Source organism: Myotis daubentonii, chromosome 7 (assembly GCF_963259705.1).
Source record: "Myotis daubentonii chromosome 7, mMyoDau2.1, whole genome shotgun sequence".
Lineage (NCBI taxonomy): Eukaryota > Metazoa > Chordata > Mammalia > Chiroptera > Vespertilionidae > Myotis > Myotis daubentonii.
The window spans coordinates 41310173-41334212 of NC_081846.1; the positions used below are offsets into that span (position 1 = coordinate 41310173).

The following is a 24040-nucleotide window of genomic DNA, read 5'->3' on the forward strand; positions in this document are numbered from 1 at the left end:
TGAGTTTGAATGCAAAAACCACGTATTTATTAAACACATGATTAACTTAAAAACACCAAACCAGTATGTTTTAAAGTGCTCCTCATCCAAGACCTTGGACAAAACCATCACTCCAAAGTGAATTTAGAAAAACAGTTTACAAGGCAAACACTGACAATAGATATGGACAGAAACTACCAAAAAATGCTATTTGTTCTTTAATTAAATAATGCCATTCTCAAGTGATGTAGAGCAGTTGCCTTAACAGAATTCCTTTTTTGTATAAATATTCATAAATTAAAAAATGTCTCTAGATATTCTGAAGAGCTGCAAACATTAATACCTTAAAAGAGCAGCTTAATGTCTATTTTAGGAAAAAAGCACTAAAATCCTCTTCCATTGAAAGCCGTTTATTTCTCTGGTAGATGTGAGCAAGGTCACTACAACATTAGCCTCTTTCCCAGAACAGTGTAAATAACAATGTATACACATCTTAAATTTGGTAGGTCATTTTTGATGCAACAGAAAAATAAATAAATAAAAATTAAATACTTTAACCCTACATTTGGTTTTGACAAATCAGTAGTGTCAACTTCACATATGAAGGACAGCATAAGTCTGGTTTGTAAAAAAAAAAATCCTCAATGTCATGGTATTCGGGCTAAAAATATGTAAGAATATTAAATGTTTCCTTTTGCTTAAAGGAATACAGTACAATCACCATCAGGCTGCTATGATAACTCATTTTCAGCTGGGGTAAAGTGACCATTTGGTCCATGGCACAAGTTACATATGTCACACTTCTGTCCAACTGAAACCTTATGTTTATAAGATTTCATATTTATAAGCTTCAATACACTGACTAAGCTGTCAGTCACTCACAGTTTTTTAGAAAAATATCTACATTTGTCCTTACGGATGTCAAAATGTTACACCATCATTTGTTTAAAAAGAAAAAAAGATGCACATTCATACTGTGAAGTTATTAGGAAAATACTCTTGCAAATAAACTATATAAAGATAAAATACACTTCAAAGGTATGTGGGTTTTTTGTTTGTTTTACAATATTCTATAAAGTGCAGAGAAATCCTAAGGGAAAAACTACTCCCTATGACATAGTTTAATTACAGCAGCTTTTGCATAGCAATACTTAGAGGAAGTTGAACATTTCTGTTTCCTCAGGAAGAAAAGGATGAAAGAGGATCTTCCAATTCAGATTTTTTTTTGGCCATAAGTCTGCTTTCTTCAGGAATGGTTGCTGATGCCAAATCTCCATTAAGTGTATTTCTTGAACAGTGAACAGGCCCTATTAACAAATTGATTAAAAGGTTAAATATCCTATCAATATTAACTCCAATACCCTTTGTGAAGAACATTTTAAGTTTCCTATTCAGGGATATGAATTCCTTTATCTTTCTGCTAATTTTTCTGATTATTTGTTTAATAAAGAAAAATCTAACTTTTCTACTATTGGCAGTCATTGAAAGAAATTTCAGAGTTCATGAGATAAATTATGAAACTACCTGAAAGCAGAGATATTTATTTTGTTCATTGCTAAGACCATGGTTGACGCATAATGGGCACTCAATAAATATTTGTTGAATTGAATTAATCTTTCCTAATTAACTATGGCTTTTTCAGCTTGATGGTTTTAATACCGTTAGTAACCTCCTTGCTCTTAGGCCAGCAGTGGGAAAACTACGGCCCACGGGCCGGATCCGGCCCGTTTGAAATGAATAAAACTAAAAAAAAAAAAGACCGTACCCTTTTATGTAATGATGTTTACTTTGAATTTATATTAGTTCACACAAACACTCCATCCATGCTTTTGTTCCGGCCCTCCGGTCCAGTTTAAGAACCCATTGTGGCCCTTGAGTCAAAAAGTTTGCCCACCCCTGGTCTTAGGCAAAGAAACCAAGACCCCAAAAGGGTTACATGCCTAAGGCAAGATGACACAATTGGTAACAGAACTAGACTAATTTGGATCTTGCTATTTTCATCACTAGACTTTCTGAGTAAAGCACATTGAAACTTATCTATTGCCATTTGGAATGCAACTCACAAAACTATCACTGAAGCTGCACATGAACAGAGCTTAACACATCGGCATGGTCCGGTTCCAAGGCAATTGCACTTTTATAGGTACATATTGCTTGAACTTAACATAAATTTTTATTGCTTTTATTTTTTTAATATAGTTAATAAAAAATAGAAGCAGCTGGGTCTCTTAAAGAAAATAACATTTTGGAATAAAGCCTTTCAACTAAGACTTCCAATTGCAAACCATATTTCTAAGAAAGCGCTAATTCAGTTTCTGTTTTGTCAACTAACTGGGACACTAAACTTGAGGACACACAGAAGGAAATCTAAGGGTAAAACTTCTAACCTCGCCTACAGTTGCCAATTTTAAAAAGTTCTGGAGGACTAAGATACATGTATGCACATGAATATGTATGCAAGTGTGTGAGCCTGCATGTGGGACTAGTTTTGTTACACTCCTTTACAATTAAATTGGGGAATGCTAAATGGAATAGGCTTTACACTTAAGTATTATATGAAAACTGTCTTCAGAAAGTCAAGACCACAGTGCCTAAAACAGGAGAGCTAAGGAAAATGGCTAGCTTTAAAAATATTAATTTAGCTATCACAAATAAAAATGTTTCCCTTAAAGAAGAGAAGTGGCATCTAGAGAAAAGTAAAATGCAGCATATAGAGCTTTTTCATGAGCTCTGGATTAAAGGGCCATGTATAGAGGTAGAAAGAACAGATTAATCAGAATACATAACACTTGCCTCAGGTAACATTTTCCCCCCATTCCTAACCTCTCTTTCTCTCTTCCTTACCTCCTCCAAGTTGTACTAAACTGGTCCAGGAAAGTTTTTCTTCCTTCCCCTATCACCCTCATCCTTTTCCTCTCTTCATTTCTTTTTTAATTTTTTAAAAATATGTTTTTATTGATTTCAGAGAGGAAAGGAGAGGGAGAGAGAGATAGAAACATCAATGATTAGAGAGAATCACTGATCGGCTGCCTACTGCACGCCCCCTACTGGGGATCGAGCCTGCAAACCGGACATGTGCCCTTGACTGGCATCGAACCTGGGGATAGTCCGCAGTCCAATGCTCTGTCCACTGAGTCAAACCAGCGAGGGCTCCTCTCTTCATTTCTTTACCCATTGTCCCAACTTAAATTCAAAATGATAATGAGCACAGATAGGTGCTCTACATTAATAAATAGAGTATCAGTTCTGTAATAAAAATGGGCATAAAAAAATACCATCAACTTCTAAGGATCTGAAAGTTGCCAGCAGTCCCTTTTAGAATCTCCACCATCTTCATGAACTCCACATTCTCCTCTAACTAAACCTGTTTATCCCGGTGAGTAAACCAATTCTATCTTAATGTTTTCAATATATTCGAATACTAGAAATCTAACACCATTTGTTTTGTCCCATTTTAGTCATCCTGTGAATTAGCTGGGCTCTTCTAGGCAACCAAAGAATCAAACTGCCCTAGCTGGTTTGGCTCAGTGGCTAGAGCATCAGCTTGGAGACTGAAGGGTCCTAAGTTCGATTCTTGTCAAGGGCACATGCTCGGGTTGTGGGCTCAATCCCCAGTAGGGGGTGTGCAGGAGGTAGCCGATCAATGATTCGCTCTCATCATTGATGTTTCTTTTTCTCTCTCTCCCTCTCCCTTCCTCTCTGAAATCAATGTGTGTGTGTGTGTGTGTGTGTGTATTTTTTTAAACAATCAAACTGCCATTTTCCATCATTTCCATAAGGGAAATAAGACCTGTGTTCCACACAACTGACTTACAAATGAACTCTTGGAACACAATCTGTTACGGAATTGGGAACTGTATGTAGTTTCTAGCCCACAGACTTCATAGGCAATAGTAAAGACTTTGTAAAGCAAAAGCCTATTAATGTTAATACGACCATATTTGTGTTCAGTAGAAATCATATTCAATACAGTCTAAATAGATCGTCTGACACACTTTTAAAGCTTTTTCTCTGCAAAGAAAAATTATTAAATCACAAAACCTTTCCTAAAGTATTCAATCACAGTATGCTGCCTCTTTAAATAGTAAGTGATAAAAAGGTATAGGAATAAATGCTACTATAATTCACTACCAACACCAGGAAAAAAATTATTTTCCTTGGACATTTCAAATTATTTAAATAACAATGCTGACTTTTTCTTTGAACTTAGAACTTGTCTGTATTTTTTTCTTATTTTCTTAGTACTTTGAACTTGCCCTAAATCCCACAATTTGTTCTTTTTCTTCTAAAATGCTCTTTAAATGCAAATGTATTGAGAGTAGAAAATTATTAAGTAATTACTAAAATGTAGTGGGAGTAAAAGACTTCGGTATTCTATATAAGTCTACGATAAGGTATTTACAAAGAGATACTCAGCACTTCTCAGTTAATAACAAAGATGTTTATAAGAGGATATATGAGCTTCTGTTGCTTATGTATTGTCTGCTTAGCTCTGAATTAAGGAATTAATCTAAGGGCCCAAGTACGGTGTTCACTTGTCAGTATTCTTCATTTCAACAATTACAAAGCCCCACAATAATTTTGCTGAATACACCAAAGAAAGAGACAGACCCATCTAACTTACTATCTGGGTCTTCAAGAGGGATATCATTACAAGAGTCTGTATCTGAGTAGGTTCTTCGGCGTCGCTGGGAGAGCCGGTGAAGTGTAGACGCTGGTTCTTTTATAGAGTGGCTACTCCTGCAAATTAAATAAAAAGCATTAAACTGTAGTTTTAAACAAATGAAAACACCCTCAACTTATCTGGAGTTTTAAATGACTTTTCTTTTAATGAAAGAGGAACTATCTTTATGCCCAAAGTTCTATTTTAGTTAAGTTCTACTTGTTCAGAGGTCAGGCCACAAGTAAGTCAAATCATTTAGAATCCAGCTGATAACCTGGAGAATATGACCTTTGAGCCAAACTAAATAGAAAAGGTAAAATGATTTTTTTTTTTAATAAAGGAAAATCCAGCTAGACAGAAGACATATCAGATGGTTAGCAAATGTTTAAAAACTAAAAATTATGGATTTCACAAATGCACAAATCTAGTGTCAATCCATATCTGATTAAAAACAGCAGGGTGAAGGGGGATGGGCAGGTAGTGTGGAAGCATACTAAAGGTTAACTCACTAACAGCAGCAAGACAAAGATGGCAATTGGAGGCTAAAAAAACTACTTAAAAAAACAATCTAAAAAATACAAAAATTAGAAAAATCAATAAAAAAAATTCAATGTAGAAACAAATCACTGCCACTCAATAGCATCTTGGCTATCAATGTATTAAAGCCCAACATTACTGTTCTTATGACAACCTTGATTCATCAAGAAGAAAAAAAAGTTTATATCTTATTTACCAAGGTACAAAGGATAAAATACAGTTCAGAAAACTTTCTCTTATAAATGTAAAATTTTGTCAAAGGGATCAAGCTGCTACTTTTCTGGAAAATTCTGTTGGTAAAACTCTTCATTCCGATAGGATTGGATACATAGGGCACATACATCACTTAACACCTCTGAGCACATGATAGTTCAATCAAGGATTATTCAATCATCAGAGAGGAAAAAAAGGTGACAAAGCAATAATAGGGGCTCAGCACTTATTCTTAATGTAAAGAAATAAATGCTAATGTCACTATAATTTCATCACTTTCCAATGAACCAAATAAGACAACCATAGCAATGTACAAGAACATCACCTACCAAGATAAATACTCCAGTAGCCTGGGATATTGGCAAGATTTATCTAGCACATAAAATTTTTAAATGTGTTGAATGAATATACAGGGTGTCCCCAAAAAATGTATGCACACTTTAACAGCTGATAGCTCAATTTTGAAAATGAAATGTATTTTAATAAACACTGCCTTTATAATTATTCAAAGTGTGTGTATACATTTGTGTGTATACTTTAAAATACCAATTGATTTTTCTCTCTTTTCAGTAAGATCTTTAGAATCTAATAAAACAACAGCTCAGCCAGCCAACGTGGCTCAGTGGTTGAGCATTGACCTACAAACCAGGTCATGATTCAATTCCCGGTCAGGGTATATGCCCAGGGTTGTAGACTCAATCCCCAGTGGGGGGCATGCAGGAGGCAGCCAATTAATGATTCTCTCTCATGATGTTCCTATCTCTCTCTCCCTCTCCCTTCCTCTCTGAAATCAATAAAAGTATTTTTTAAATCAGTAAAAATATGTTTTTAAAAGAAAGAAAAACAGCTCAGTATGAATATATGATGCACTAAAAGCAGTAGCAAAATGAGCCTAAGCTTTGGAGCCTTGTTATATCAAAACTTGATTTATAAACCATCAAATTATATCATTTAATATAATTTTAAACATCTCAAAGAAGTATAATAGCTGGCTTACCTTGCTGGTTAATTTATTCACTCATTTTTTTCTTTACTGACTACCTACTGTGGCCAGGCCCTATACTAAGCACTAAGAGATAGAAATGCTGAGCAAATCAGAACCAGACTCTGCCCATATAGAATTTACATTCCATACCACTTTATGTTAAATGTTCAAAGAATTTCCCTAAGTAGCTATAAATTTGTAAGAACTTGGTCAAAAGAAGGTTACTTTACCTCTCTGAACTGCAAGGACCAGGGTGGCTGACAGAACGCTTCATCTAGAAATTTTTTTAAAAAGTGAGCATAATCCATTAGTCAAGTAAAATAAAGCAGCTCTAATATATTATCATTCTTATTCAGATAAAAAAAAATGGCTGGCCAAAACAATTATGTTTACATACTCAAGTAACATTATTAGCACAATTTCAAGCTTTCTCCCTAATAACCATTAATGGGAATCTTTCTCAACACATATCAAAAACATGTTGGATTCTTTTCTTAATACTAAAAACCAAATTTTAAATTTTGTATCATATGTGTGTTTGTGTGTGTATATACATAAATATAAAAAAGAGTATACTTACCTAGTCCCCCCAAAATCATGTTTTTTATAAAAAGGTGTATCTAGTAAGCCAGAAAATATTCTGATAAATCTCTCTATATATTTTTTAAAGGACAGGAATAGAGTCTAGGAGCAAAGCTTCTCTTTACCATTCATTATTCAGGTAGCTGTCACACAGATGTTTTAAAGTATGGTTTTCATGGAAAATGGCATTAATAATTCAAGTCTTTAAAGAACTCAGAAGAACCCTAAGCCTCAAATAGGTTTCTAAAAACATATATTGAAAATGCAAATAAATAAAATTTGATTAAGCAGAACATTCATAAATACAACAAATACTAAATCCAACAAATGAAAAAAATAGAGGCAACCAAACAGTTGTTTCAAAATTTAACAAGATAACAAAATAATGAAATTTATATTAAAGGCTAAGAATGGTTGTTTTTATATACAGGCTCAAAGAGTCTTACAGGTCCAATCTGTGTCTAACATTTGTGTTATGGAAATAAACATCTTCTACATTTGTAACATGAGCCACCAGCTGCTCTGAGAAATCCCAGTTGAAATAGCAGTTATGACCCATCCATGAGTCCAGGGATATCTGGTTGACATTAAGATGCAACTGTATATTAATACCTCCTTTAACAGAAACCACTTCCTTTAGGATTATTCACCCAACAACATCCCCACTACAATTATCATCAATCTGTGCATCAAAAAGGCCACTGTTTGAACTTCCATGATGATTTGAAACATAATTGAATGCAAGTTAATTTTAAGAGGGACATAATGAAAGTAACTACATAAAATGGTTATAACTATCAGGTTAATTTTGGAATTCTCAGATGTTTTGTTTTTCATTTACTTGTGTTATTTTTTAAAAAGGGCGTTTTCTCATGAAGACTGTCTGTCCTTACTTTCCCTATCTCCAGGACTAATTACCATAAGCCACAATCTGTGCTCTATGTATGCAAGAAAATGGCATGGCAAGGAAAACTAAGCAGCCTCTGACTGGATTTCCTATAATGTTGTTGTTGGTAAAAAGTTTGGGTTTAATGTTTCTATTGATAAAAGGTTTTGGTTTAGAGGAGAAAGAGTTATTAGAGTTTCTTATACATCAGTACAAATATGACCTCTCAGAACTATAGCGCATTTGAAACAGAAGGCATTGTCCTCATAAGTTCAATACAAACAAGGCAGGTTTGAGGTTTACTTACTATATTTAGCTCTATAAAGTACACCTTAAAAAAAAAGAAAAGTGGACCTCTTGTCCATCAGTCTCAGGAACACAGCACCAAATATCCATCTCAAAAGATCATGTTTTTGTTGAGCTATATGTGTTATTTCACATTTCACAGTATGTCTATACTTATTCTAAAAGCAAAACTGTCAAACTGTGTTCTACTGAATGCTACCATCCTGAGATGTTATTCAAAAATAAACAAAAAGGGTATAATTGCCAAACAAATTTCAGAAACACTGCACACCAATTCTCAGAGGTCATAATACACTTGAGCATAAAAGACATATGACGGAGATGACAGAGAAACCCAATTTGTTTTAAGTTAACCTGGCACTTCCCAGACTAATCTGGCAATAAAGCTCATTTTCATGGTACACCTATCTGAGAAGACATACATTGATTAAAAAATAATGATCTAAGTAAATTTAGATAATAATCTTTACTAAATTTCTTATGACTAAATTTGCTGGGGTAGGTAACAGAACCTAGGAATAAGTTCTACCTATTCTTTTTTCCAATAAATAAGTCTTCAGGTAATTGCTAGAATAGTAGCTGGGTGGCATTTTTCCTTCTAAAAAGGGGCTCCTGAAAACAGTTTCATGAAAAAACTGTAAAGTCTCATCAAACCTTCTCTCACCTGAGAGTTCCCCACAGCATGCTAGAGCAAGTTTAGTAGCTTGAAAAGGACAACAAATATGCTGCTCCTCACAAAAAGAGTACTTGTCTAATGATCAGATGTAAGAAAATCACATTAGCCATAGCCAGTTTGGCTCAGCGGATAGAGTGTCAGCCTACGGACTGGAGGGTCCCAGGTTCAATTCCAGTCAAGGGCACATGCCCAGGTTGTGGGCTGGATCTCCAGTAGTGGGTGTGCAGGAGGCAGCTGATCAATGACTCTCTCTCATCACTGAAGTTTCTATCTCTCTCTCCCTCTCCCTTCCTCTCTGAAATCAATAAAAAAATATATTTAAAAAAATTTTTAAATAAAAGAAAATCACATTACATTAATACCTCCTTTAACAGAAATCACGTCCTTTAGGATTACTCACCCAACAACATCCCCTAATATAAACAGGTCAGGTGTTTTGCAAAGAGCCTCTGATGTAGAAGACACTTGATTTTACAAATGCTTGAGGTCCAGAGAGATTAAGAAACTTGCCTACTCAGAGGGTTCAAATCCAAATGCAGACTACAAGATACTGTTTCCCCTGCAACAAGTTATTTCAAATTCCTTATAACTTCTGTAAAGATTTGCTTAATTTTATCCCATTGTGGGTGAACATCACCCCATTGTATGTTTTTACCAAACAGAACAGTTTTCCCCAACCGTTTTCATGTCACAGCACCCAGAGAACACTGTAGTGTTTTCCTGGCACAATGGGGTAAATGGTACAGCCCCTCCGGGGGGAGGGGCTCAGGACCTTGGCACATGCTGAGCTCACCAGATGAAAGGCTCCAATAGAGAATACGAATACAATTTTTAAAAAATTACCTGTTGACTATTTCCCACCCACCATCAGATTCCACCCTTAAAAATAAAAACAAAAACAGAATTACATGCAATATTACTAGAAGAAAAACTGTAAGTTCCAACCATTTGAACAGGAGAAGGTGACACAGGAGAAACTAAGGGATCCGGATGGGACAGCTGAAACATCTCAGGTTTAAACTTGGCATTTGCTATCTTCACACATTCCTCAAGCGTTGTGATGAACGTATTACATGTGGCACTAAGTAGGGAAGAGGCTTCATTCATGTTCTGAAAAATTACACACAGAGTTGAACAGACACATACACGACTATGTAGACTCATACACTACCTTATAATCAAGTACTGACTAGGACATCTGACTAGGTTATGGTTAAATCTATTTAAAATACACTACATTAGAAAATTAAAGCCATACATGAATAATAATTACCTCTCTCTCCGGCAAACAATGTATGAAATTAGATTCCAAGAAAAAATAAGTTTTTTATATTGAAAAACCACGTACAGAATTTATCTTAGATAAACCTAACCTAAATGGTAATTGTATAATTATCTGAATTCCAAAGGTGATCACAGCAGTAGAAATTCTGGAGAATTACTTAGTGGCAGATACCATTCATGTCTGTCCCGAACCCATTCTCCCATTTCTTCCTTGGTAGAATAAAAACTCCCATTTTTTTTAAAGACAGCTAAGTACTGCAAAGCGTAATTAGAAATAAAAGAATATCCCTGTTATACCTCTATGCTGGGAGATGAATGATTCTCATCATGGTGAACAAATTCTTGAATCGTATGAACTTGCTGCATTAAAAGGTCACAGTAGAGGCGAAGTTCAGACATTTTGGTTTTTAGAGATTCACTGGTTTCACTTATTTCTAAAAGGAACATACATAAACATTCAATCAGATCATTTTCACACTTTGGGGGAAAAGCAATAAAATGGAATCATTTAAAAAGCACGACAGCGGCTCTCTGTGGAGCATGCCGTGCCTTTCCCCACCCTCTGCTTTCCCAGCAGGTTCTTTTCAGGAGCATACCCCAGCCTCCCCTCCCTCTTTCATCTCTCAAGGCTCTTATCTAACTCCCTCTTTCTTCTAAACTCCAAGGGCCCTTCTACTACCTCAGTAACTTTCTAAATAAACTTGCCCTTATAATTTCAGTTCCTTGGCTCTGAATTCTTTCAAGCTGAACTCAAGTCCAGCCCAACTCACCTCTAAGGCCTAGTGCCATTTTTCCACCGCTAGCCTTCTGATGGCCCTTTCCTGCCATTCTGGGTATGTTGCCCTCAAAAATACGCTTGTGCCTTCCTTCTCCAAGCAGGCATCCTTCCAGCCTTTCTCCACCTCCCTTCCCTCTCTTTCTGTGCACCCTCTCTCTTTTCTGGAGCATGCCCACACCTCCCTCTTTCATCTCTCATGGCACTGATCTTTCTCCCTCTTTCTCCTAAGCAGGGTTTTTTTAAAAAGTAAGACAATAAATATAATATCTATAGTGTGAGACCTTGGAAATAGGATACAAATACTCTAAGGAAACACCTTCTCTTCAGATTAATGGGAAAAAATTGGCAGTTGTATGTCTACCATGAAGTTTGGGTAGATTAATTCCCAGAGACAGGGTGATGACCACTGAATGTCTTATACAAGATACTTCCATTCCATCACTCATCTTTCACTGAAAAGTGCTTACATTTTTCTTTTGTGAATTGACTTTTCTTGTCCTTAACTCATTTTTCCAGTTCTGGTGTTTGGGTTTTCTCTTAATAATAAATAAATTGGTCATTTATAAAATTTCTTATACACTAAATGTAGCCATCTTTCACCTGTCCTTTATACTCTAAAATACATTTCAAGATCTGTCAGTTCTGTTTTACTGTATATTTTGGCATACAAATATTTTTAGTTTTTATGTAGCTAAAACTATTTTACATAAACATTCATTTTTTTTGTTCTTTTCATAGCTTTATTTTCATATTACATTATTTTCAGAATTTTTTAATTAAGAGCTCACTTTCTTTTGTTTAATAGATCTGGACAGACTAAACATTCAGCCATAATCTCAGCCACTCACTTACCAATACCTTCTAAACTAGAGGAATAAGCAGCAGAGGAAGGAGAAAAAATACACATAGCAGATCCTGGTGCTTCTGCATCCCTGCCCTGAATCAGTGGCACTGCTTTGTGGTACTAGCCACAGAGCCACTCCAGCTAGAGTAGACCAAATAGCTCTAGCCCACTTAACCTCCTACTCAAATTTAAGCTCATCCCTTCTTTTTAATTGTAGTAAAATATGTTACTATTTTAATCATTTTTAAATACACAGTGTGCTGGCATTAATTATATTCATGTTACCATATAACCATTACTCATATCCGCCTCCAAAACTTTTTCATCTTCTCCAGCCAACTCTGTACACATTAAACACTAACTCCCCATTCTCCCCTCCCCTGACCCCTAGAAAACACCACTGTACTTTCTGTTTCTATGAATTTGACTACTCTAGATACTTCATATTAAGAGCAATCATACAATATTTGTCCTTTTGTGACTAGTTTCCTTCACTTAGCATATCTTAAAGATTCATCCATGTTGTAGCGTGTGTCAAAATTTCCTCTTCCTTTTTAAGGTTGAACAATATTCCATTGTGCGTATATGCCATACTGTGTTTATCCACTCATCTGTCTATGAACGTTTGGGTTGTTCCCACCTTTCATTCCTTCTTATCCTACCCTTAGCCATACTCTTTCCATGGTGTTCTTTTCATATATCCATAATTTAGCTGCTTTCACTAATTTAGGTAACTTCTATTGTTTTTAACTATAAAAGTAATATAAGGTCAATGAAGAATTTTGGAAAACCAAAAACATAGAAAAGAAAAATTGAACTACTACAATCTCACTACCAAGATATAAATACTATTGTTATTTTCACATTATATCTGCATATAATTGAATACCATACATTATTTGCTTTCTTTTGATTTTTATTTAGTCCTTTTAAATTGACAATGTATGTACACAATAAAGTCAAAAGGTATACAGTGAAAAGTGAGTCTTCTTCCCACAAATTCCCTTTCCAAAGGTAACAACTTTATCAGTTCTTACCTATCTTTGCTGAGCTGTCCAATGAATGGATATATAATGTTGAATCCTATTTTTTTCAATTATCAGTTAACCTTGGACATTTCCTCACATCATTAAAATTCCTTGTAAACATTTTACTGCATATATATATATATATATATATATATATATATATATATATATCAGCCTATGTAAGCACTATACAGTTTACTGAGCCATTCCCCTGAATTCAAACCTTTGCATTGTTTAAATTTTTTTTTTTACTTTGATGAACATCTATGTACATAAATCTACATTTCTGATTATGTCTTTGGGATAGATTACTTACTATAAGTGAACATGACAATTTATATTTGTGTTTAAGAAAATATTCTTTCTGCAAGGGAAGTTACTTGTAGGGAGCAGCTATAGGGTTAAGCCTGGGACTGACCTGTTGGCAAAGCCACAAACAAGTCCCAGCTTAGAGGACACAGCCCTCTTAGCATAATTAGGCTTGACCTTATGAAGCTCCCTGTATCTTATCTGGGTAGCTAATGGGCTGAGGGAAATGTAGCAAGTGCTGCCAAAACAAGTGAAACTCACAAGAACATTGTAACTATGGTGACCACTACCTTGCTTACCTCTGGCTATAAAATAAAGGCTCAGCTTGCTGTCTGGGTCTCTCTTTGTGGCCTCAGCCAGGCTCAGGAAGATCCACCTAGACCCAGCTTATTCTCTGTCTGTCTTTTCTACATCCTTCGCCGCCCCCCTCAGGCTCACCGATCCCTTGGCTGTGCTGGCACGGCACAGTTACCTTTTTCTTTTTTAGTCCGAGTGTCAGTCAAACAGGCTTTGGAGCTCCCCAGAGCAACCAGCCACCTCTGTCTTTCAGCTGCATTGACCGCCTTCATGTAGAAATGCTGCTCTCCTGGAATGATTAATTCCATTCTTGTGTTGTCTGCTGAATGGACTATGATGATAAACAAAGGAGAAATACAGTCATGGAATTAAGTTGGGGGGGAATCAAAGCATCATCACTCTTACACAGTATTAGATGTTTCAGAAACATAAATCAACAAACTATGAAGATGTTTCAGACACTTAAATCAACAAACTATGACTTAAGATGCAGGCAGTGCTGCTCCCTAAGGGGCTACCCTCCAAACTTCCATTCTCACATCTACCCCAGCTGGCAGTGGTGCCAGGCAAGAGAGAAAACACCAAAAATTAACTACTAAATATAATATGTACTGAGAAGTGAGAACTAAGAACTCCCTCCCTTGGGGCCAACTGCACTACCCTAAATACACATGAATAATACATGAATATGCAAGAACCATTACACTTATCACTCAGTTTTTACTGAATTTGAAAGCAGAGTCTGTGTTTTGGTATCCCCCAAACCTAGGATAGTGCCTGGCATATAGATGAAGCACAACAAATGGTAACTATGGTTATTTTGTCCTCAAGTAACGGGCACATCATAATCACTTGGAAAGCAAGAGTATTTTGAAGATCTTTTCCCCCTCCATCCTCTTCCTCCTCTCCTACACAACCCATTGAGGCTGAGACAAAAGAGAGCTCATCAAGAATTGTACTCAGCCATATAGGGGTAAAAAACAATGCATCTTGACACCTACCTGAGACCATATATTAAAATAAATTTTAAGCCAGTCACAGACCTAATATAAACCGAAATATGAACAGTAAAACAATAAAGCTTCAAGAAGGTAACAGAGGATTTCTTTAGTGGGATATAAAAATGTCTAATAACAAAACTAATAAACCGGATTTTATTGAAATTAAGAACGTGTGTTCATCTAAACGTGTGTTTAATCCCACATATTAATCCCACATATTTCAGGGAATATGCAAGTAACAATACACCAGACTAGTGATTCTATATCTTATATAGTCATGACTCCCTGAAGGAGTTTAACATTCACGCTTCTAGAGCTCTAGTTTTTCCTTCAATTCTCTTAAAACAGTGGTCAGCAAACCGCGGCTCGTGAGCCACATGCAGCTCTTTGGCCCCTTGAGATACCATTAACAGGAATAAACATGCAAACTACAGAGTGAGAGAATACCTTTGCAATATAAAAAATCATCAGACTATATAAAGAACTCTTACAGATCAACATGAAAAATAGCCCATTTTAGAAATTTGGCCAAAGAATTGAAAAGGAACTTCAAACGAGGATGTTCAAATGGCTAATTATATCTGAAAAAATACTCAACATCATTATTGAAGAAACCTGTAGGAGGTAACCAATCAATGTTCTTTCTCATCAATGTTTCTCTCTCTCTCCCTTTCCCTTCTTCTCTCTCTCAAAAAAAAATCAATAAAAATGTTTGAAAAAAAGAAGCCAGACACAGAAGAAAATACTGATTTATAAATGTTCTAAATATTTATTTATGGTTGATAAAGTCAGATTAATAGTTACCTTTTACAGGAATTAGGGGCTGAGGGGACACAATAATTTCCCAGCATCTGGGATGAGGATTATATTCTAATTCTTGATCTGGGTGGTGGTTACACAAGCATGTTCACTTGGTAAACATTCTTCAAATTGAGTAAGATTTGTGCCCTTTTCTATGAGTATATTATTCTTTAATAAAATGATTACTTTAAACAGAAAACAACAAAAATGCTGCCATGGCTTAAAAACATTGGGAATTGCCTTAGAATTCTGCCACTAATAGTCTTTTAAAATCCTCAAAGTTGGCAAATTTTTAAAATTTGAAGGTAGTTTGATTTCTGATTCTCATCAAATCTCATTTGGAATTGAATCTGGGGAATAAGATGAGATAAAACCATCACTCTTTAAAAAGATAAAAACTTATGCTTTGAACATGCTTTTCTTGTGTGATTTATAAAAATAAAAAATAAAAAGCAAAATTAATCCCACATATTTCAGGGAATATGCAAGTAACAATACACCAGACTAGTGATTCTATATCTTATATAGTCATGACTCCCTGAAGGAGTTTAACATTCACGCTTCTAGAGCTCTAGTTTTTCCTTTAATTCTCTTAAAACAGTGGTCAGCAAACCGCGGCTCGTGAGCCACATGCAGCTCTTTGGCCCCTTGAGTGTGGCTCTTCCACAAAATACCACGCGCACGTACAGTGCGATTGAAACTTCGTGGCCCATGCGCAGAAGTTGGTTTTCAGCCTGGGCGAGTCTATTTTGAAGTGGTGTTAGAAGAAGTGGGGGGTGGACACATAGAGAGGATGAACGAAAGGAGATAGACAAAACAAGTATACAAGACAAATGTGGATGAGAGAGTTGGAAGGGGTCGACCTCAGCGAACGTACCTCGATCAGACTGAGGACATTTTTAGCAAAGGACAGCTTAGGAGTACCCTAATTAAGTTAATAACAATGTACCTACCTGTATAGTTTAAGTTTAAAAAATTTGGCTCTCAAAAGAAATTTCAATCGTTGCACTGTTGATATTTGGCTCTGTTGACTAATGAGTTTGCCGACCACTGTCTTAAAAGAATTCAATACTTTTCACTATCATTTTGCTTGATCTCTCCTACCTACCTACCTCCATCCTACACACCCCAAACACACATGCAAAAGAATCAATGGTTCATAAAATGTTCCTTCATGAAAATTACAACATGACATACTGCTTTATTTCTCCCATTTCAGAAAAACACAGTATGGAAGGGGGAAGGGTAACTGTCAGTAGAGAAACCTGACAAACTCTGCCTCTGCCAGGTGGTCAGGTTAACATTGAGTGACATGTCATGTTGATAGTACCCACTCTTGATATGATGAAAATGGCACTGTTCCTCTGTGATTTTCCTCCTAAAACCCATAACCCCAGCCTAGTCATAGGAAAAACATCAAATTCTAATAGAGGGGCTTCCTACAATATTCCTGGACCAATATTCCTTAAAACTGTAAAGATCACCAAAAAAGAAAGAAAAGAAAAGCATCTCTATTACTCAGAAAAGCTTATCTTCGATTCAGCCAAGAACCATTTTATGACTCTTACTTCATACTTTATCAAAAACCTACAGAGCTTCTTTAGAATTCAGCTTTCAATCTTTACAATGCCTTTCTACAAGAATGAAGAGAACACTTGTAGAATTAGCATGGACACTTAAGTGGCATCCACAAGAAACTATTTTTAAAGTCCATATTGGAAGATGTGCACTAGTACTTTAAAATTCAATTTCAAAGTATGTTCATAGAGACAGAAATATCAAAAACTATGCTTACCAATGCTAAGTGCCACTCCTGAATGCTAAGGAAATAAATGGTATTAGAAGATCCCTACTTAGTTAGAAATGCCTTTTTCCCATTTTTGGAGTATGCTGCAGAACCCTTTACTTACCTTTACCTAACTTCCTCTAATTCCATATATTCACTTACCTTTAATTTCACAAACTGCCATCTTTATACTTCCTTTGCTGCCTTTGCAAACATCATCTTGTGAATCATAGTAGGACAATATTCCATTATCTAAAACAAACCAACGAGGCTGCCAACCTACAAAATCATAAATAATGAAAAGTTAATAAAAAAAATTTCTTTCATCACATAGAAAACTATGATTTCAAAACTTACCATCCATGTTATGTATTGGCTCTAAAATGTCAAGCCCTGCCCAAAATGTTCTGGCATCAATCTCCACTTTGTTGGGAGAGATTTCTGAGGAAATGCCTAGATCGGCATAAATGTGGGAAGAAATACTTTTATTCTGGCTTACTACTTTCTCATTAACAACCCATAAGTCCCATCCTCAAATACAGCCCTACCCTGGGTGCAATATAAATGCCCCCTTCTTCTAAAAGGGAACAGAGTTGGGCTATGATATAACGGGGGGTGGGGGGAGGGGGGAACAGAAGACCTGGATTCTAGACCCAGCTCTACTACAATTCTTTAGTTGGATAACCTGGGTCAAATCTTTTCATTTCAATAAATATCAAAAACGCCAAGTCTCGAGAGTGAACTAAACAAGAAGACCCCTCAGGTGCCACCTAGCTCTCTAATTCTACAATGTGACCTTCCCCTCTCTTATAAAATATGTTTCCTAAGCAAGCGCCCTTGCATTCAGTGAGTGCTGCTGGATGAATTCCAGTCTCTTACACAGAAGCTGCATACCCTGTGCTGAGCATGGATTCCCAACCACCCCTCTCTCCTTGCTCTGCTGCTGCACAGCTCTGGCACAAATGCTAGAAACTACAATCATTCATTTAATTAGTATTTATTCAGAGACTAGAGCACATGACTATCACTAACAAGAAGATGGGGATGAGGATGATGGCCCTCCTCAGAGCTCAGCTCCCACTCTTGCAAGCCAAACTCAGTATTCCCTGAAATCTTATTAAGCATGCTACTAATTTTTAACAGTTCACTGATCAGTAGCATGGTGACCATGTAGGAGGCAGTGTGACTGTCCCTGTTCTTTCTGTGACTATTAAACCACACTTCCGCCTGCTCATTTTGGACAAAGCCTGCTATATAATTACTCAATTCCATTTTTCCAGGGCCAAATAGTACTAAGATAATGACAGATGGGGGAAGTTGGTCTTCATCCTACACAGACCCAGGATATACCTGGCCAAAAACTTTTACCTGTAACACTTTTGAAATGACAATGCTGAGTCATCATAAAAAGTTAAATTTCACAGCAGGGAATGTCAAAATACAGTTCAGAGCGATGGATATCCACCAAAAAAGTTTTAAATGCTTGGAAAATTCTTTTTATGAAACACTATATTCCCTAATGAGGCCTAGCAAACTACAAAGTAAGTTCTTTTGGTACATGAACTTTATCTTATTCATCACTGCATTCCCAGCACCTTCCTAGAATAGTGCCTGGTACAGACAGGTACTACCAAAAAACTGTATTGCTCAAGTGACTGATGGAATGAATGATTAAATACCAGAAAAGTGAGACAGTGCATGTTATCCATGAGTATAGGTAAGGAGTATATTCATGAGTATGTTGTATTGAGCATACATAGAAATAATAACATTATCTTTCCAAACACTAATTCACCTTGGCAAACAAATTATAAGCAGTGTGAAAAAACACGCCACCCCGGGCCCTGTGTGATTCTGTAAGCTTGCAATATTGTGATTCAATGTCTTTAAAACAAATATTGAGAAAAAGGATTCACTTAGAATTAATAGCAACTTGAAAGGTAGCCATGGTTAATTAATCGAAGACTCCTCTTTCTCTTCACACCTCTTTGAAGAAATACTTAATAAAACATCTCAAGCGCCAATCTGTTTGGCTCAGTGGATAGAGCATCGGCCTGCGGACTGAAGGGTCCCGGGTTCGATTCTGGTCAAGGGCATGTACCTTGGTTGCGGGCACATCCCCAGTGGGGGGTGTGCAGGAGGCAGCTGATCGATGTTTCTCTCTCATCGATGTTTCTAACTCTCTATTCCTCTCCCTTCCTCTCTGTAAAAAGTCAATAAAATATATTTTAAAAAATAATAATAAAACATCTCTAATTGATTCACACATTTATGAAGTATAGGGCTACATCTGTGAAAAAGACTCATCAGTATTCTCTCTTTTAAATTCTTTTTTTTAAAAAACATATTCTTTTTGTCTCAAACTACCAAATGTTACTGAAATCCTTCTCCTCTACAAAGGATTCTCAAACAACACTGTCACGGAACTGGAAGGTTCTTTAAAGATCACTCAGTAGAAACAACTATTCATCCTTCTGACCTAAGATGAACTAAAATTAATAATCAGCATGACATTCAGCCAAATTTAAATTCTTCCAAAAGATTTAATTTTATCAAGCTTCTACAAGTGCATACTAGCAGTTAATTTAAATGCTCTGCAATGACTGAAACCTTAAGCACAAGTGGTTGAAACCTCAACCAGCTGGTGCTCAGTGCTATAGAAGATGGGAAGACAGCCAGCCACTAAGACCACATTTTGACACAAGAATAAATTATGACTCATCTCCGGAATCATCGGCCATTGCTCTGGGCTATGCATTAAGTAGTTTCTCCAAAAGACCTCCCAAGACACTGTGCTTATAAACATCTGCAATGAGATGATCATTTGCATATCAAACCACAGAAACTACTGTCTTAAAGTTAGTATCTCATCTAAACAGTATGAAAATACTTAATAAAAATGTCTTTTTTAAATGTTTCCAATTAAAATAGTTATAGAAACAAACTGACATTTTAGTGTGGACAAAACATCCATCTATCATAAATGATAAGCATTTGGTGCTATAAACCTGGCATTAGCATTGTAATTAATTAAAAAAAAAAAAAAGATGGGCAACTGTAGCTCAGTGCTTATGCCTCAAAATGTTTATGGGCAGACTGTGAGCAAAGTCAGGTGGACACAAGTGTACCATACAATTACTAACGGTTTAATACTGTTGGCAGAGTGAATAAGTGGGCAACAAGTCAAGATTTGCCTATTACAATAGACCAAGAAATGGTTGCTATTTAATCTTATTTGAAATCCATTCCCCTTCCTCTAATTTGGTGAGATTATAGAATTCTGGACTGGAAGGCACCTTCAGGGTAAACCATTTGATCACCCTGGCCTTGGATTGAGCTCTTGAGAGAATAAGTAACTTGTCCTTACTCTTGGTTGATGGCAGAGATGGGACTGGAATTCAGACTTAAGACTCTTAAAAAGCCAGGTTGTTGGTGTCATGGAAGGGAGCCCTCCCTGAGGCCTCCTTTCTACAAAAAAAAAACACCTAACTCTTTGGAGTTCTTCCTTGCAACCCTTTTCATGGGTGAAACTGACCTGCCTCCTCCACTTCTGCATGTTGCACTTTCTTCCACTATTTCTCACACTTACCTGAAATCCAAAGAATAAGGCTACCTCATTGACAGCCAACCCCTAAGAGAATATTACCCAGGGACAGCTTCCAAAATAATGCTTCTACGTCCAAACCTCAACCAGAGAACTGTTCAAATCAACCGTGTTGCTTAGGAAATGCACATTATATAGGGAGAACATTTCTTAAAATTAAATCTTGATCTTAAAGGGCCCATTCTAGTCTTACACCCAGACCACCGTATTAGCAATAGGCTGAACGGCGTGTGAGTGAGGACAGAGATTGCACCAGCCCCTGGAGCGGCTGAAACGGTCCAGGAAGCCACAGGAGGAAACAGCATTACCGCGCGCGCAAAGAAGCGGGGGGCAGGTGCACCTCCCACCGTCCGGAAGGTGCGCCATCCGGGCCGTCTCCTGGCAGCGGCCGGATGAGCTCGAGCAGGGGCACCGGGCGGGATGAAGCCCGAGGATCTGAGGAGCCCATTCGCAGAGGGTCCCCGCGGGCGGGCGGGCGGCGCCGGACCCCCGGCCTGCCTCCCCCGCCCCCGCCCGCCGCCCCGGGCGCCCGAGCCCAGACCTGTGAGATAGTTGGTCCACTTGTACAGAACGCCCTCCATGCTTCAGAGCCCGGCGCCGCGCATCCTCCTGGCCCGCCGGCCGCGGCGATGGGGTAGGCGCGCAGCCCGGACCGCCGCTCCCGGCCCCGGCCCCTCGCGGGCGGCCCGGCGGCACCGAGCCCCTCAGCCCGCGCGCGCCGGTACGTGGCGGCCCTCAGAGGCCGGGGCGACGGCCGCCGCGTGGAGCTCGGGCCCCGCGAGGCGCGGGCTCAGACATCCCCGGGGAGCCTGCCTCGTGGCGGCGGCGACGATCGGAACCGCGGCCGGCCTCCCGCTCGCGTCCCGCGCCCCGGCTGCCCCCTCTTCGCCGGGCACTCCCTCCGCCGCGCCCGCCTTCCTGGCCCCCAGGCTCCCCGCTGGTTTCATTGACCCCGACGTCTCTTTCACTTCCTGGTTGAAAGAGGCCGGCGCGGCCCGGGAAACCCCTCCCCGGCGGCGCGGCCGCTCTGCCCCACTCCTCACCCGGGGACTCGTGCCGGCCGCCGGCTCCTCTCCATCCCCCTCGGCCCTCGCTGGCTCCCGCCCGCCCGCCCCGGGGGCCTCAGGCTCCGGCCCGCCCCAGGATGAGCCCCCCAGGGCTCTCAGGTTTTACATAACTGAGCCTCAGGTCCTTTCTGGTAGTTGTTGTTTGCAGGGCGGGGGGAGTCCAAGATAATAAAAGATCCTATTTATGTTTCTTCGTGTCTTCACATTCAGGGTCCCACAAACTGTCCCCGGGAGGCCGGGGCTACTGAGAGTCCTCGGCCAGGAAGAGCCAGGGCCCCCAAGGAGTGGTCATCAGCACATCTTCAGTTAACATCGGTTCTCAACCTGTGGGTCGCGACCCCTTTGGGGGTCCAACGACCCTTTCACAGGGGTCGCCTAAAACCATGGGAAAACACATATAATTACATATTGTTTTTGTGATTAATCACTACGCTTTAATTATGTTCAATTTGTAACAATGAAAATAAATCCTGCATTTCAGATATTTACGATTCATAACTGTAGCAAAATTACAGTTATGAAGGAGCAACGAAAATAATTTTATGGTTGGGGGGGGTCACCACAACATGAGGAACTGTATTAAAGGGTCGCGGCATTAGGAAGGTTGAGAACCACTGAGTTAGAAGATAAAACGTGGAATCAGTTTGGAGTTTGTTTTACTAAAAATGGGGGCTTTCCCCTAGCTTTATGATTTTTAAAAATCCTATTTGGAATTGATCATCTTACAGGATTGACAGTAATTTTCAGATTTATGGAATTTTGCAGGGTTTCGGCAAAGCAGATGTAGCATGCTCAGTGCTGTGGCTTTTCTTAGCATCCCTGAGGGAGATAGAAGGACATCTCCCCTTCCAGAACCTAATCAAGGCCTCAGCCTTTCTGGTAAAAAGTCTTTGGATATTCACTTGGCAGTAAGGTGAACTGATGAATTGATACAGAGATGGGTAGTTGGAGAGGTCGTAAATCAACTGTAGTTAGATGTTGATAGAATCTGAGCGGTAGGTGTAAGCCCACGGTGATAGTAAAATTCGGCTTGTTCTGCATGTTCGAAGGTTTCCCATTCGACAGTGCTGAGAGGTAAAGCTGGCTCTGTGCCAGGCTTCACTGACTCCCTCCGGCATCCTGGCTGTGAGATTGGCACAGAACGCCCAACACTGACGGACAGGAAGCCCTCCCCTTTCAGTCATTGGATTTCCACTTCCTGTGGTTTCAGTCATCAGAGGCCAACCACGGTCTGAAACTATTACATGGAAAAATCCCAGAAATGAACAAATCACACGTTTTCAGTGGTGCCTGTTCCCAGTGGCCGGATGAAATCTGCTGTCCTGCTCCCTCCTGCCAGAACAGGAGCCATCCATCCCTTTGTCCAGCACATCCATGCTGTGGTACAGGACAGTAAGATATGTCCAAAGAGAGAGAGAGAGATCACATTCACATAACTTTTATTATAGTCTGTTGTTTTAATTGTTGTCTTATTAGTTATTAATCTCTTAATGTGCTCAATTTATTAAGCTTTATCATAGGTTTGGATAGGAAAAATATATATAGGGTTGAACCCTAGCCTGCTTTCAGACATCCACGGGGTCTTGGAACATATCCCCCCAGGATAACGGGGTATGAGGATACGAGGGGACCACGGAGCCTCGTTTCTCCTCGTGCGATGTGAATGATTACCGACTGGCAGAGTTGGTAAGAAGAGCGACACTGCGCACCTCTCTGAGCCCTGACATCCAGGGCGGCCCCAGGGGTGGGGGACAGTAACGCCAACGCAGCAGGTAGGACCCGTGGGGGTGCGCTCCGCGGTGGGAAACGAAGGGGAGGAGCAGTGCGCCTGTTTCCTCGCCACCTGGCGGCCTTCGGGCCGTGTGTGGCTTGGCCTGGGGCCTTCCAGGACACCCCGGACACCTCCCCGATGCCCGCCAGTTCTCTGGGGGCCTGCAGAGAAGCCTGTTATGCCCAGAAACGACAACCATATCCTCTGACTACACCCCACCCGGGGCTGTTTTATTTCGTCTTTTGCCAGTTTCATTTTAGGAAACGCCAGCTTTGCTACACGAACCCTGAGGAAACGGCTGTAAAATCAGCGGAGCCAGCGAGAAGGGGTGCAAGTAAGTGATCAGTGTTGCCTTAGAGACTGATGCCCGTCTACGGCCATACCACCCTGAACGCGCCCGATCTCGTCTGATCTCGGAAGCTAAGCAGGGTCGGGCCTGGTTAGTACTTGGATGGGAGACTGATGCCCGCCAGCCAAAGCGCCCGGTGCCAGAGGGACACCGCCCGCCTCTGACTGGCAAGATTCCCCAGCTGAGCCTGCCGCAGGGGGGGGGGGGAGAGTGGGGGGACGGGGGGAGTGGGGGGGCGGGGGCGGGGGGCGGGGGGAGGCGGGACCCCGCGACGCGCTGCCCCGCCCCAACCCC

General features: G+C 39.3%; 1 protein-coding gene across 1 annotated transcript; it reads right to left on the reverse strand.

The window, feature by feature from the left end:
- On the reverse strand, window positions 1-21519 carry PLEKHA3 (pleckstrin homology domain containing A3). The gene is made up of 8 exons (XM_059703949.1): window positions 21101-21519; window positions 17118-17234; window positions 13543-13698; window positions 10409-10545; window positions 9773-9937; window positions 6608-6651; window positions 4604-4719; window positions 1-1286 (listed from the first exon to the last, which is right to left on the reverse strand). Exons 1-8 carry the CDS (start codon window positions 21138-21140, stop codon window positions 1159-1161), a joined length of 903 nt encoding a protein of 300 aa, XP_059559932.1. The 5' UTR covers window positions 21141-21519; the 3' UTR covers window positions 1-1158.
- Between the last annotated feature and the right edge of the window lie 2521 nt (window positions 21520-24040).

What these genes read in the sequence shown, in the direction of transcription:
- PLEKHA3 (XM_059703949.1), bottom strand. Translation starts at nt 21,140, where the DNA reads ATGGAGGGCGTTCTGTACAAGTGGACCAACTATCTCACAG. An exon ending in GTGGACCAACTATCTCACAG is followed by an intron (nt 17,235 to 21,100) that starts GTCTGGGCTCGG and finishes ATGATTTTGTAG; the next exon opens with GTTGGCAGCCTCGTTGGTTT. An exon ending in TCGGACTAAAAAAGAAAAAG is followed by an intron (nt 10,546 to 13,542) that starts GTAACTGTGCCG and finishes TGTTCCTTTTAG; the next exon opens with AAATAAGTGAAACCAGTGAA.